This window comes from Lepidochelys olivacea (assembly GCF_965140295.1).
Source record: "Lepidochelys olivacea isolate rLepOli2 genome assembly, chromosome: 16".
Taxonomy (NCBI): Eukaryota; Metazoa; Chordata; order Testudines; family Cheloniidae; genus Lepidochelys; species Lepidochelys olivacea.
In genome coordinates, this window is record NC_140426.1 from 26,004,272 (window position 1) to 26,016,498 (window position 12,227).

At 52.9% G+C, this 12,227-nt stretch overlaps 1 protein-coding gene across 2 annotated transcripts in view; it reads left to right on the top strand.

Moving 5' to 3' along the window:
* Positions 1-1,312: 1,312 nt before the first annotated feature.
* Positions 1,313-12,227, top strand: part of SCAI (suppressor of cancer cell invasion) — a gene marked incomplete at its 5' end in the record, with an annotated part of 107,494 nt that continues 96,579 nt past the window's right edge. For both annotated transcript variants that reach the window (XM_084650314.1, XM_084650315.1), the window contains 2 exons: positions 1,313-1,365; positions 3,413-3,457. In XM_084650314.1, coding sequence (XP_084506440.1) covers positions 1,313-1,365; positions 3,413-3,457 — 98 coding nt within the window. The remainder of the gene's footprint in view (positions 1,366-3,412; positions 3,458-12,227) is intronic.

Below are 12,227 nucleotides of genomic sequence, written 5' to 3' on the forward strand. Positions count from 1 at the left end.
TGGTGCAGGCAGACTCCAGGTGCAGTGGGGATCAGGCAGTCCCCTGGTGTCCGCAGCCCCTTGGTGCAGTGGGGATCAGGCAGTCCCCTGGTGCAGGCAGATTCCAGGTGCAGTGGGGATCAGGCAGTCCCCTGGTGCAGTGGGGATCAGGTAGTCCCCTGGTGCAGGCAGACTCCAGGTGCAGTGGGGATCAGGCAGTCCCCTGGTGTCCGCAGCCCCTTGGTGCAGTGGGGATCAGGCAGTCCCCTGGTGCAGGCAGACTCCAGGTGCAGTGGGGATCAGGCAGTCCCCTGGTGCAGACAGACTCCAGGTGCAGTGGGGATCAGGCAGTCCCCTGGTGCAGTGGGGATCAGGTAGTCCCCTGGTGCAGGCAGACTCCAGGTGCAGTGGGGATCAGGCAGTCCCCTGGTGTCCGCAGCCCCTTGGTGCAGTGGGGATCAGGCAGTCCCCTGGTGCAGGCAGATTCCAGGTGCAGTGGGGATCAGGCAGTCCCCTAGTGCAGGCAGACTCCAGGTGCAGTGGGGATCAGGCAGTCCCCTGGTGCAGGCAGACTCCAGGTGCAGTGGGAATCAGGCAGTCCTCTGGTGCAGGCAGACTCCAGGTGCAGTGGGAATCAGGCAGTCCCCTGGTGTCCGCAGCCCCTTGGTGCAGTGGGGATCAGGCAGTCCCCTGGTGCAGGCAGACTCCAGGTGCAGTGGGGATCAGGCAGTCCCCTGGTGTCCGCAGCCCCTTGGTGCAGTGGGGATCAGGCAGTCCCCTGGTGCAGGCAGATTCCAGGTGCAGTGGGGATCAGGCAGTCCCCTGGTGCAGGCAGACTCCAGATGCAGTGGGGATCAGGCAGTCCCCTGGTGCAGGCAGACTCCAGGTGCAGTGGGAATCAGGCAGTCCTCTGGTGCAGGCAGACTCCAGGTGCAGTGGGGATCAGGCAGTCCCCTGGTGTCCGCAGCCCCTTGGTGCAGTGGGGATCAGGCAGTCCCCTGGTGCAGGCAGACTCCAGGTGCAGTTCTGCCTCTCCCCGCACGGTGGCGCCCCTGCTTCCTGCACAGCCGCTCCTGTCCGTAGCTAAGCAGCAAGAGCCATACTCGCTGTTTCAACCTACCCTGCTAGGGAAATGGCAAGAGAGTGACGGGAGCTGCAGCCAGTCAGAGAGCGGAGTCGCCTCCTCGCCGAGCGACGAGCCAATTAGAACCTGGAAAGGGCGGGGCAAGTCCGCCCCAGACTAGTGTGAGGCGGCGTCCGCGCGCCCCCGGCACCGAGCGGCAGCGCTAGCGGCAGCAGCAGCTTCGCCGCGGAGCTGGCGGAGGCGGCGCGGATGGTGAGAGGAGCCGCCCGGCAGCGCCTGCCCCGCACTGGCCCGGCCTCCAGGTGAGGGGCCGCGAGTGCGCGCGCACGGGGGGGCTGGGCAGGAGCTCGGGGGCTCCGGCTCGGCCGCAGGAAAAGCGCGTAAAGCCCCCCCCGGCCTGGCCCCCTTCTCGTGCCCCCCTCCCCCCGTAACGGCCGGGACCCCCGCCCGCCCCCTCCCCCGCCCCCTGACTCGCCTTACTCCCCCCTTCCCTGTAACCCCCCCCGTAACGGCCGGGACCCCCGCCCGCCCCCTCCCCCGCCCCCCTGACTCGCCTTACTCCCCCCTTCCCTGTAACCCCCCCGTAACGGCCGGGACCCCCGCCTGACCCCCCTTCCCCGCCCCCCTGACTCGCCTTACTCCCCCCTTCCCTGTAACCCCCCCCCGTAACGGCCGGGACCCCCGCCCGCCCCCTCCCCCGCCCCCCTGACTCGCCTTACTCCCCCCTTCCCTGTAACCCCCCCCGTAACGGCCGGGACCCCCGCCTGACCCCCCTCCCCCGCCCCCCTGACTCGCCTTACTCCCCCCTTCCCTGTAACCCCCGCCCCTCCTTCTTCCCGCCCCCCCGCCCTGTAACGGCCGGGACCCCCGCCCCCCTGACTCGCCTTACTCCCCCCTTCCCTGTAACCCCCCCTGCCCCGTAACGGCCGGGACCCCCGCCCGCCCCCTCCCCCGCCCCCTGACTCGCCTTACTCCCCCCTTCCCTGTAACCCCCCCCGTAACGGCCGGGACCCCCGCCCGCCCCCTCCCCCGCCCCCTGACTCGCCTTACTCCCCCCTTCCCTGTAACCCCCCCTGCCCCGTAACAGCCAGGACCCCCGCCCGCCCCCCCAGCTCCCCCTTCCCCGACACGGCTTACTCCCCCCTTCCCTGTAACCCCCGCCCCTCCTTCTTCCCGCCCCCCCGCCCTGTAACGGCCGGGACCCCCGCCCCCCTGACTCGCCTTACTCCCCCCTTCCCTGTAACCCCCCCCCCGCCCCGTAACAGCCAGGACCCCCGCCTGCCCCCCCAGCTCCCCCTTCCCTGACTCTCCTTACTCCCCCCTTCCCTGTAACCCCCGCCCCCCCTGCCCCGTAACGGCCGGGACCCCCGCCCCCTGACTCTCCTTACTCCCCCCTTCCCGGTAACCCCCGCCCCTCCTTCTTCCTTCCCCCCCCCTGTAACGGCTGGGACCCCCGCCCCCCTGACTCGCCTTACTCCCCCCTTCCCGGTAACCCCCGCCCCATAATGGCCGGGACCCCCGCCCCCCCTGACTCGCCTTACTCCCCCCTTCCCTGTAACCCCCGCCCCTCCTTTTTCCTGCCCCCCCCGTAACGGCTGGGACCCCCGCCCCCTGACTCGCCTTACTCCCCCCTTCCCTGTAACCCCCGCCCCTCCTTTTTCCTGCCCCCCCGTAACGGCTGGGACCCCCGCCCCCCTGACTCGCCTTACTCCCCCTTTTCCTGTAACCCCCGCCCCCCCCCGTAACGGCCGGGACCCCCGCCCCCCTGACTTGCCTTACTCCCCCCTTCCCTGTAACCCCCGCCCCTCCTTCTTCGCGACCTCCCTGCCCCGTAACGGCCGGGACCCCCGCCTGCCCCCCCTCCCGCTTCCCTGACACGCCTTACTCCCCCCTTCCCTGTAACCCCTGCCCCTCCTTCTTCGCGCCCTCCCCGCTCCGTAATGGCCGGGACCCCCGCCTGCCGGGACCCCCGCCTGCTGTGCTGCTCTCTTACCCCCTCCCTGCTGGAGCACCCCTGCCCATCTTACCCCCTGCTCTGCCCTGAGCCCCCCACTCCTGCTCTGTTCCCCTGTGCAATGGCCCCTGTTGTGCCCTGTGCCTTGCCATGTCCCCCTCCCCCTGACCTGCCCCACTGGATCCCTTCACCTGTAAGTTCCTGGGGACAGGGCCCCATGCTCAGAGCTGAGCATGCTGTTGGTGCCTAACCAGAGCTGAATTATGCCAGTGAGGTAAGGGTGGCAGGGAGGACCCTGGGGTGTGTTGGCTGGAGCCTGTTACCCCTCTGCCCTTCCTGGTGCTCGTACCCCTGGCCCTCCAGGTCACTGCCTTCTCTTTCTTTCCCACCTCCAGAACAACAGGCCTGGTGGAGAAGCCTTCTCGCAAACGGAAATCCAGGTAAGATGGTGATTTCCCATCCCCCCTTTACTTTGGTGATGGCTGACTCTGTGGATAGGCAAAATAGACCTCCTTCCTCATGCCTCGTTGCCCTCACAGGCACTTCTGTAGAGCCTCCAGCTACAAGATCAGGCTCAGCCTTGGTGTAAGCAGGAGTGAAGCACATTAAAATCAAGGGAGTTGTGTCCACAGTGTGTGCAGTCAAAAAATGAACTGCTCTCTTAGGCCAGGAGACCCTGGCTTCCACTAGCCAAGTGACATGTCTGTGAATGCTCTAGGAGAGGGTGGGGGGATTGTAAAATGGTGTTAAAGCTGCAGACCAAGGCAAATAGTGCATTGTAGTGTATGTACCTTGTGCAGGTGATAGAAAAACACACATAGGAGAAAATCAGTTCTCTGCTTGGGAAGATCCATGGTTCTTAGATACTCAAGAAGTGATTCTAAAGGCAAGAGGGCATTTCTTTCCTACTCTGGAGATGTCAATAGGGAGATGCTTTTGCTTGCATTTAGCATGCAAGTTTCTGTGTCTGCTCACCCAGAAGAGAAATGTCTACAAATCCTTGCTGCTGCCTTGTTCTGTGCAACTAGCCTCCTTTTTGGAGGCTGGTTTTCCCTTGCTCTCAATACTTAATTTCTGAGGCGAGGGAATGGGATTTTATTGTTAGTCTCTGGAATATTCTCCAGATTCTGTCTGGTTCAGTGTGGATTTCATGGCTCCTTTCACTTGATGATTTCTGCTTCGTTACAGCCTCTGACAGCAGGAGTCTAAAAGTGTTAGTGATATGTAGTGGGGGAGGTTTGACAATGGGAAACATACACAACAGTACGAATACCGACATGCATGAGATCTTTGTGTGTAAATATTTTATTCCTGCAGTCTCCAGACTGGTCAGTATAGAGTGAGTGGTGCTGGCACTTTTCTGTTTCCATCTGCAAAACTGCATTAAAAGAGGCCACAAATAATTTCCTAACTTATTATATGCAAGCAGCTGCTGTGGATCTCACCTGAATGTTGTTTGAAGGCAAGTAGTGGAGAAGGTAGTTTGTGCCACAGTGAATTGGAAGGGTGGTTGTCTTAGAGACTCTTTCTCTACTAAGGTGTGGTCCACCCTAGTGATGAGCTGCCAAAATCCTAACAACTGGTTCCCTATAAAAAATTCTGATTCAAGGCATGTGCCCCAGTATGTAGTTTTTTGTACCAACAGGGTTACCACACGTTCGTATTTTCCCGGGAGGAATTTTTAAATTTTAAAAATTCCTCCCGGATGGCAATTTAAGAACCAAAAAGCCTGACCTGTCCGGGAAAATACGGATGTATGTTAACCCTGCCTAAAGTTCTTTTTTTAAAAAGATGCGCCTGAACTAGAAATGAGGTCTGTTTCACATGTGTGGGTCCCTGCCACTCCCTGGGGGTGTGCTAGGGTGACCAGATGTCCCGATTTTGGGTTTTTTTTCTTATATAGGCTCCTATTACCCCCTGTCCTGATTTCTCACACTTGCTGTCTGGTCACCCTAGGGTGTGCACATGTGTGGGTCCCAGCTGCTCCCTGCCCCCCTCATTGAAGCAGGTGTGCAGGGTTACTGCCCTGGGAACTGCAGGGCACCAGTGGACGTGGGGCCAGCTGCAGACGGGCGTGGGGCAGGGCTAGCTGGAGGCAGGGGTGCAGGGCTGGCTGTGGGCAGGGCAAGGAGGTGCAGGGTTGGCTGGAGGTAAGGGGGTGTGGGGCTGGCTGCGGGCAGGGCAGGGGGTACAGGGCTGCCTGGAGACAGGGCAGGGGGTGCGTGCGGCAGGGGCTGGCTGCGGGCAGGGTGGTGGGCGGTCATGGGGAGAGCAGCAGGATGCAGCCCAGGCCCAGCAGAGCAGCTGGGGACCCACTAGGCAGCATCGGGAGCCCCAGGGCCAGGGGAGCAGCAGCAGCAACAGGGCTCGTGCTCAGGGCCAGGCGGCAGCCCACATGGCTCCCACAGCGCAGCGCCCCTGGCAGCTGGAGGAGGAATTACATCACTTCCCGGCTGGAGCCCATCAAAGCCTCAGCGCCCCCTGTAGGGAAGCAGGTTAACAACCGGTACTAAAACTGCTTCAAAATTTAACAACCAGTTCACGCGAACCGGTGCGAACCGGCTGCAGTTCACCACTGGTCCACCCTATGGAAAAAGTTTAGGGTCCCCTTACTGTCTTCCTCCTGTGTCTGCTGTTCATGCTTTGAACTCCTTCAGTAGTTCTGTGCCTTAAGGGCTATTAAAACAAATTCCATTTTCACCAGTTGATAGGAAGCTCAATGGGTTTCGGGGCTAGGCAGTACAGGCTGACAATCTGTTCAGCAAGAGAGATTTGGGTGGGGAAGGGAGATGGAAAAGCTGCATGTGTGTGTGAGAATTTTATTCACAAACTGAAATATTTATAAATAAGCTTGTTAATAGTTTTGTGTTGTGAATTGTTGTTGCTTCTCTCTCTCTCTCTCTTCCTGTTACTTACGGTAAGAATTGTGGTGACGTACGGCTTGATCTGAACCCTTGACTCAGTCCAAACTCCACTGATCCAAGGGTCTGACTCTGATCTCCTGTCATTGAGAATAGGATGTTACTCCACTAAAGTCTGTTGAGTTGCAGTTGTAAAAAGCTTTGTGGGCTAGTTCTTTCTTGAGTCTTGTAGTTAGGACTTGTCTCCGCTAAGGAATTGTAGTAAAAATTTTCTAATGTAGTTAATGTAATTTCAGTTCAACTGGTGGGAGCCCTCATATAGATGGGGGGCAGACAGCTGCTGGCATTCTCAATGCCTTGCCATGTAGGCCTGCTCTGTGCTGGGTTAAACAATATAGCAATTAAATCCTCAGTGTATCCAGGAACCCTGTCTGTGCTATTTCTCCCACCAGTGCTGCCAGCAACAAAGCTGAAATGGTAATGGCAGTTGTGGGGAATTTTAGCAAAAATATCCTAGTGTAGAGACAGCCACAGTGGTTTACAGAAACAGCTACTCTTGAATGCAGTTACTGAACTTACATGAACACAGTTGCATAAGAGTTGTAACTTTCATTGCTCAGTCCATTGAATGCGTAAGCGATTAGGAACCTTAGCATCACACCTGACTGTAGATTAGACTTGTGGAAAAAGACTTTTAATTTTTATCTGAGATTAATTGCCTGCCCCTTCCTGGCCTGCTCCCACTCTTTAAATGGTTTGGGGAATCTTTGTAAGCCAAGCAGTATTTTATTTTAATTGAAACAAACATTGAGTCACTTAGTGACAAGCAAGAGCATCATTCTCTATCAGTCAGGGCTGCCAGAATAATGCAGATAGGATACACAACTACAGCAGCCAGCTACTACGCTACAGAAAATGAGGATCTCTTTACAGAAGCCATTTGTGAGGAAAGGAGAGTCTGAAAGTCTTGTCGCTCAAATTGTGTTACAGAGAAAACCAGCTATTGTAATGTTAGTCTTTGCAGTTGAAGAAATAAACAGTAAACTGCTGGAATTCTACTGAAAATCAATTTCCCAATTAAATATGGGAAGCATTCCTCCCTTCCCTCACCTAGACAACTAACTTGGTTAAGCTGTAACTGTAGAGGCATGTGAAGACAATGGCACCATGTTAATGTTCCCAACACCTCACGTGAAAGGTGAGATCTATATTATAACAATGATATAAGCCTATAACAGTTGGAGGGAGAAATGGGTACCTTATTTGAATTATGTTCTGTTTCTATATTGCTATTATTTATAAAGCATCCAAAGTTTGCCAAGTGCTTTACAGAAAAATAGGGAGACAGAGTCCCTGTGCTGAGGAGCTTGAAACCTGTCCCAGTTCTAAAAACACTTGGTCTGAAAAACAGCCCTGGAAAAACAACTCTTTGCCAGAGGGCTGTGCTATATAAATGTACCATTAAAATGTTAGACGCTTAAGAATGATAATCTCCATGCATACCAAACTGCAAATTTTTGTCTTGCTAAGGTTTTGACTGCATTTGAAGAGTTGCTGCTTGAAAAATATCATGGTCATAGAAGTAAGCAAATAAACATAGGGCACAGCCAGTGTAACTTGACTAGTACATAGTGGAGAAGCAGGCCTGGTAATCCGTGTCTACAGGAAGAACACTGTGCCCAGATGCTCGCAGGGTGGGAGAGTAAATCCCTCCCATATTTCCCTGCAGGATGCAGCTCTTGTTCCACTGAGTAACAGGACAGACATTGGTGTTCTGTTCTTTTTACCATGTTCAGGATACTTGTGTGTCATTTAGATGCCACAAAAATATCTGCCTTATTCTGTTATGCATTTGTACAGTGTCTAGCACAGTGGGGCTCTGGTCTTTGATTGGGGGCCACTGCTGCACAACTTCTGCTTGTGCTGTACATCATTTTTACACTGATTTAGCTTCACTGATTTCAATGGAGTTCTGACTTTCAGTAGAGTGAAGGAGGAGAATCGTACTCTGTGTGTAGATATGAATTTGATAATCTGGATTTGTCATTTTGCTGGCTCATCTGTTATGCCTGGGGACATGAGGCAGCGGGAGAGGAATTCCAATATGAAAGAGTCTGAAATCTCCTGAGATGAGGCTAGTTCGCAAATGTTTAAAATTAACCACTGTCTAATGTTGTATTTTAAAATGAAAAGTGAAGTAAAATCAAAAGCCTGTATTATGGACGTATGTGGATGTGGTGTGGCACTCTTCACAGTGCCCCAGAGAACACTGATTGAAGGAAATCAGAGCTGTGCAGGCAAAACTCTCCCTATTAATTTCTCTGGAAATCTTGACCATTGCAGACTCAGGTCTTGGGTCTGTAACATAGGTTACTTGTGTCAGAGTGGTAGCCATGTTAGTCTGTATCCACAGAAACAAGGAGGAGTCCTGTGGCACCTTAAAGACTAACCGATTTATTTGGGCATAAGTTTTCGTGGGTAAAAAACCCATGCCCAAATAAATCTGTTAGTTTTTAAGGTGCCACCAGACTCCTCACGGGTTACTTGCCACAAGTATGCAAACTCCACTCTTGGGGTGTGACTTCAAGCTACCCGCTCTACTCCTCTGTTCTTAGCCTACTTGTTCTGGCATGAGGGGGCAGCATAAAGGAATGGTCTGAGTGTGTGGGAGCAGCACAGAGGATCAAGCAGAGGTCTGCTTCCATAAAGTATGCTAATTAGCTGCTACATAAACATTACCTTGCTATTTACATGTGGCAAGGGAGCCCAGTAGGGTCCTGTAATTGGACTCAGTCTGGTTCTCTCAGGATGTTGGGCAGAAAGGGAAGAATGTGATCCCGAAAAGCCTCGGTGGGGAGACTCTCTTTTGAAGTCTTGTTAATTATTACTGTTGTAATAAAACAAAGACCAGACACTGAATTTCGTGATATAATTAAACCTTTCTTATGATTGCAGAAACTGGAGCACAGCGATTTCTCTGCTTGGTCGTAAAGAATTGGTCTAGAAATGATTTCTGATCTGGAGAGTGAATCTCCAGGACACTGATATACTCTGCATATGATTCTCATACATTACTTTCTCCCCTCTCAGACGTGGAGGGAGGGCAGCAAACCAGTCTGACAGCTCTCCTTGAGCTTGTACTATCTTCTCCTGTCTTAATGGAGACAGTTCCAGTTGGAAGGCAGCCACCAATACCCTTGCTGAGAATACTAACAAGATGTAGGATGATATGATTACTGCCCTCTAGTTCAGGAGCTGGCCTGACATGCCACTTGGGCTATCTAGGCAATAATCCAACTTGCTGTGAGTACATCTCCTCATGATCTACGCAGCATTCACACCATATTATGTGGTATTATAGCAGCGTCTCTGGATTGAACTAGTGTCTGTATATCAAAGGGTTAAACCGTCAGTAGCTTTCTGAGGAAGCAAAAAAACCTATCCTTTAACTCAGATGCTTTCCAGGAACTTGGCTCATGTGAGAGGCATGTGTTTTTCCACACTGCTTTAGGTGATGGCTTAGTTCAAGGGGCCCAGAATTGGCTCATCCAACAGTTGTTGGCAACTTGCCACCTAATGTGCATAAAATAGAACTGACTGTGGACCCCGCCCCCCAACTCTAATGCAGAGGGGGAGCTCTGAGATCAGATTTGCCTTGCTCTAGCTCTGCTATGTGGGTTGAACTGGGCATGCTGCTTAGGCTGTAGAGATTGTGAGAGAGCCCCATGGACTGTATTGAGCTCTAGGGCTGCATTTTGGTGGTTTGTCATTTTAAGGTACTCAACTCTTGTACTTCAGCCACCTATCTTTCTGCCTTCTAGCCTGTTCCCCCTTCACCCCTTGGTTTCATGGAGTGCTCCCGACCTGTGCAGAGTAGTGGTTTATTTAACACTACTACTGTGATCTTGTGGCTTGTTTCCTTGAGCATGTGGCAAGATACACTACTGACACTTCACTGCAAAGAAACCACAGTATAGTTCAGTTTGTGAAATGTAAATACCTTGGCACATCAACCTTCAGCAGAGGATGGTGTTTGTTTTTCACAGACTAGATTGCTCAGACATTCTTTTCTGTCTTTCACTTAGCAGCATCCTAAGTTAGCATTTATGATTATTGGTATTGCAGTAGAGCCTAAGAGCACAAGTCATGGGTTGGTACCTTGTTGCATTAGATCAGGGGTGGGCAAACTGTTTGGCCTGAGGGCCGCATCAGGTTTCAGAAGTTGTATGGAGGGCCGGTTAGGTGAGGCTGTGCCTCACCAAACAGCCAGGCGTGGCCCCCATCCCCCCCTTGCTTCTCATCCCCTGACAGCCCCCCTGGGACTACTGCCCCATCCACCTGCCCCCCTGCTCTGTCCCCTGACCACCCCTGGACCCCCTGCCCCACTGGGACCCCTGCCCCATCCAACCACTCCTTATCCCTGTTCCCCACCCTCTGACCGTCTCAACCTCTGTCCAACCCCGCATGCTGCCTGGGGCACTGGTGGCTGGCAGCGCGGCTGCACCAGGACAGGCAACCACGCCACCCGGCTGGAGCCAACCATGTACCATGCAGCACAGAGCACCGGGTCAGGCTGGGCTCTGCAGCTGCGCTGCCCCAGGAGCTCACAGCCCCGCCGCCCAGAACTTTGCACCGGCGGTGTGGTGAGCTGAGGCTGCAGGGGAAGTAGAACAGTGGGGGAAGGGGCGGGGACTAGCCTCCCGGGCCAGGAGCTCAGGGGCCAGGCAGAATGGTCCCGCAGGCCGTAGTTTGCCCACCTCTGCATTAGATGCTGCATGAACACATGAGATGGTTCCTGTCCTAAAGACATTAGGATGTAACTTAAATTTCTAATGTAGTGCAGCATTGGATGTGGTGTGACACTTACAATGCTTGTGTTCAAATTGCTGGTGACAGGGCAGAGCACTCCTTTCCAACCATTTTCAGTAAGAACATCCTAAATCAATGTGTTTTTAAAACCCCGATCTCCTTTGAACCATCCACTGGGGCTTCCTAGGCCTCTGATCCAGAAGCTGGCTGCTTCAGTGACTGATTTATTTTTAAACATGCTGGTTAAGTTGGTATGAGGGAAGAGCAGGGGACCTGCTGTGGGGACTTTGGCTCTTTTTATTCAAAATATAAAAGGGATCATGAACTGCAGTGAATGGGAGAGCATGGAGCACACAGACTGGACTAATGTGGAACAAATTGCCAGAGGCAGCAATGTAAGGAAGAGAAAGTGTATGGGAGGCAGCTGGCTAAATCCTTGCATGGGAAGTGAAAGGATGTAGCCACGTATAGGGGATGTGGTGGTGTGTAGGCAATTTTATTTCATCCTGGGGGAAAACCAATCCAGAAAGGGCCTTTTTTCCAGCAGGCCAGGGTGTGGAGACTTGGTTGAGGCTGAAATGTCAGAGCTGACTCCCCGTTCTTGAAATTAAATTAATTAAAATATAAAAACACATAAGAGGCAAGTTAGGCCCAGCAACAACTTGTCTTGGGACAAATAAGGTAAGGTGAGCTGTGAGGATGCTGGATCTTGGCTAGAATCAGCTCTGTGGTAGGAATGTGATGCAAAGTGTAGCGTTGGAGGGGGCGCTGCAGGTCCTTTGACAGCCCTCTTCAGTGGGTGAGAAAGGGAAGAAATTTAGAAAGACATTCTCTTGCAGTTTTTGGCAGGTCTTGAGTTATAGCTAAATAAACAAACCAGCATGTGCTGCACAGGTGAGAGTCTCCACCTGCTAAGGGTGAGTCGCATTCTGCAAGACACGGTCTCTTGGGTGTTTGTCTGGAAACTTGAGCTCATGTTTACTTGTGAAGCAGGAGAGCTCTGATACTTATGTGTTGATTTAAATGGAACACTTGAGGTGAAATAGCCCTGGCAGGCAGTTGTTGTTCAGAATGACCTGGCCAGTAAGAGTTTTTCTCTTTTTGAAATAGAGAAGCCAAGTTCTCATTTGGAGCTTCTTGCAGAATGCCTTTTTAGAAATAGGTAAATGTGAATGTACTATTAATAACCTAAAATACAGCATAATGGGCTCAGAATGATTAAAGCTGCTTGGACAGCTTCATGCTTGTACTAGCTTCTCAGTGACTGTGTTTCAGATTTATCCATGTGTGCTGTTCTCTGCAGTCTAGATACAGTTCTATAACTAGCACTCTGATCTATTAAACAGTTAACTTGGCATTTCTGATTATAGTAACAAAGGAAATCAGCATATCAAGCATCTTGTTAGCCATGGCTGATATAAGTTGTTTGATGTTGCGTTCCTTGGCTGCAACATTACAGAAGTGCTCTGAGCCTTACATACACTGATGTATTAGCCTTGCTACCTTTTTGTGAGGTAGGCCATTACTATCACCGTCTTAT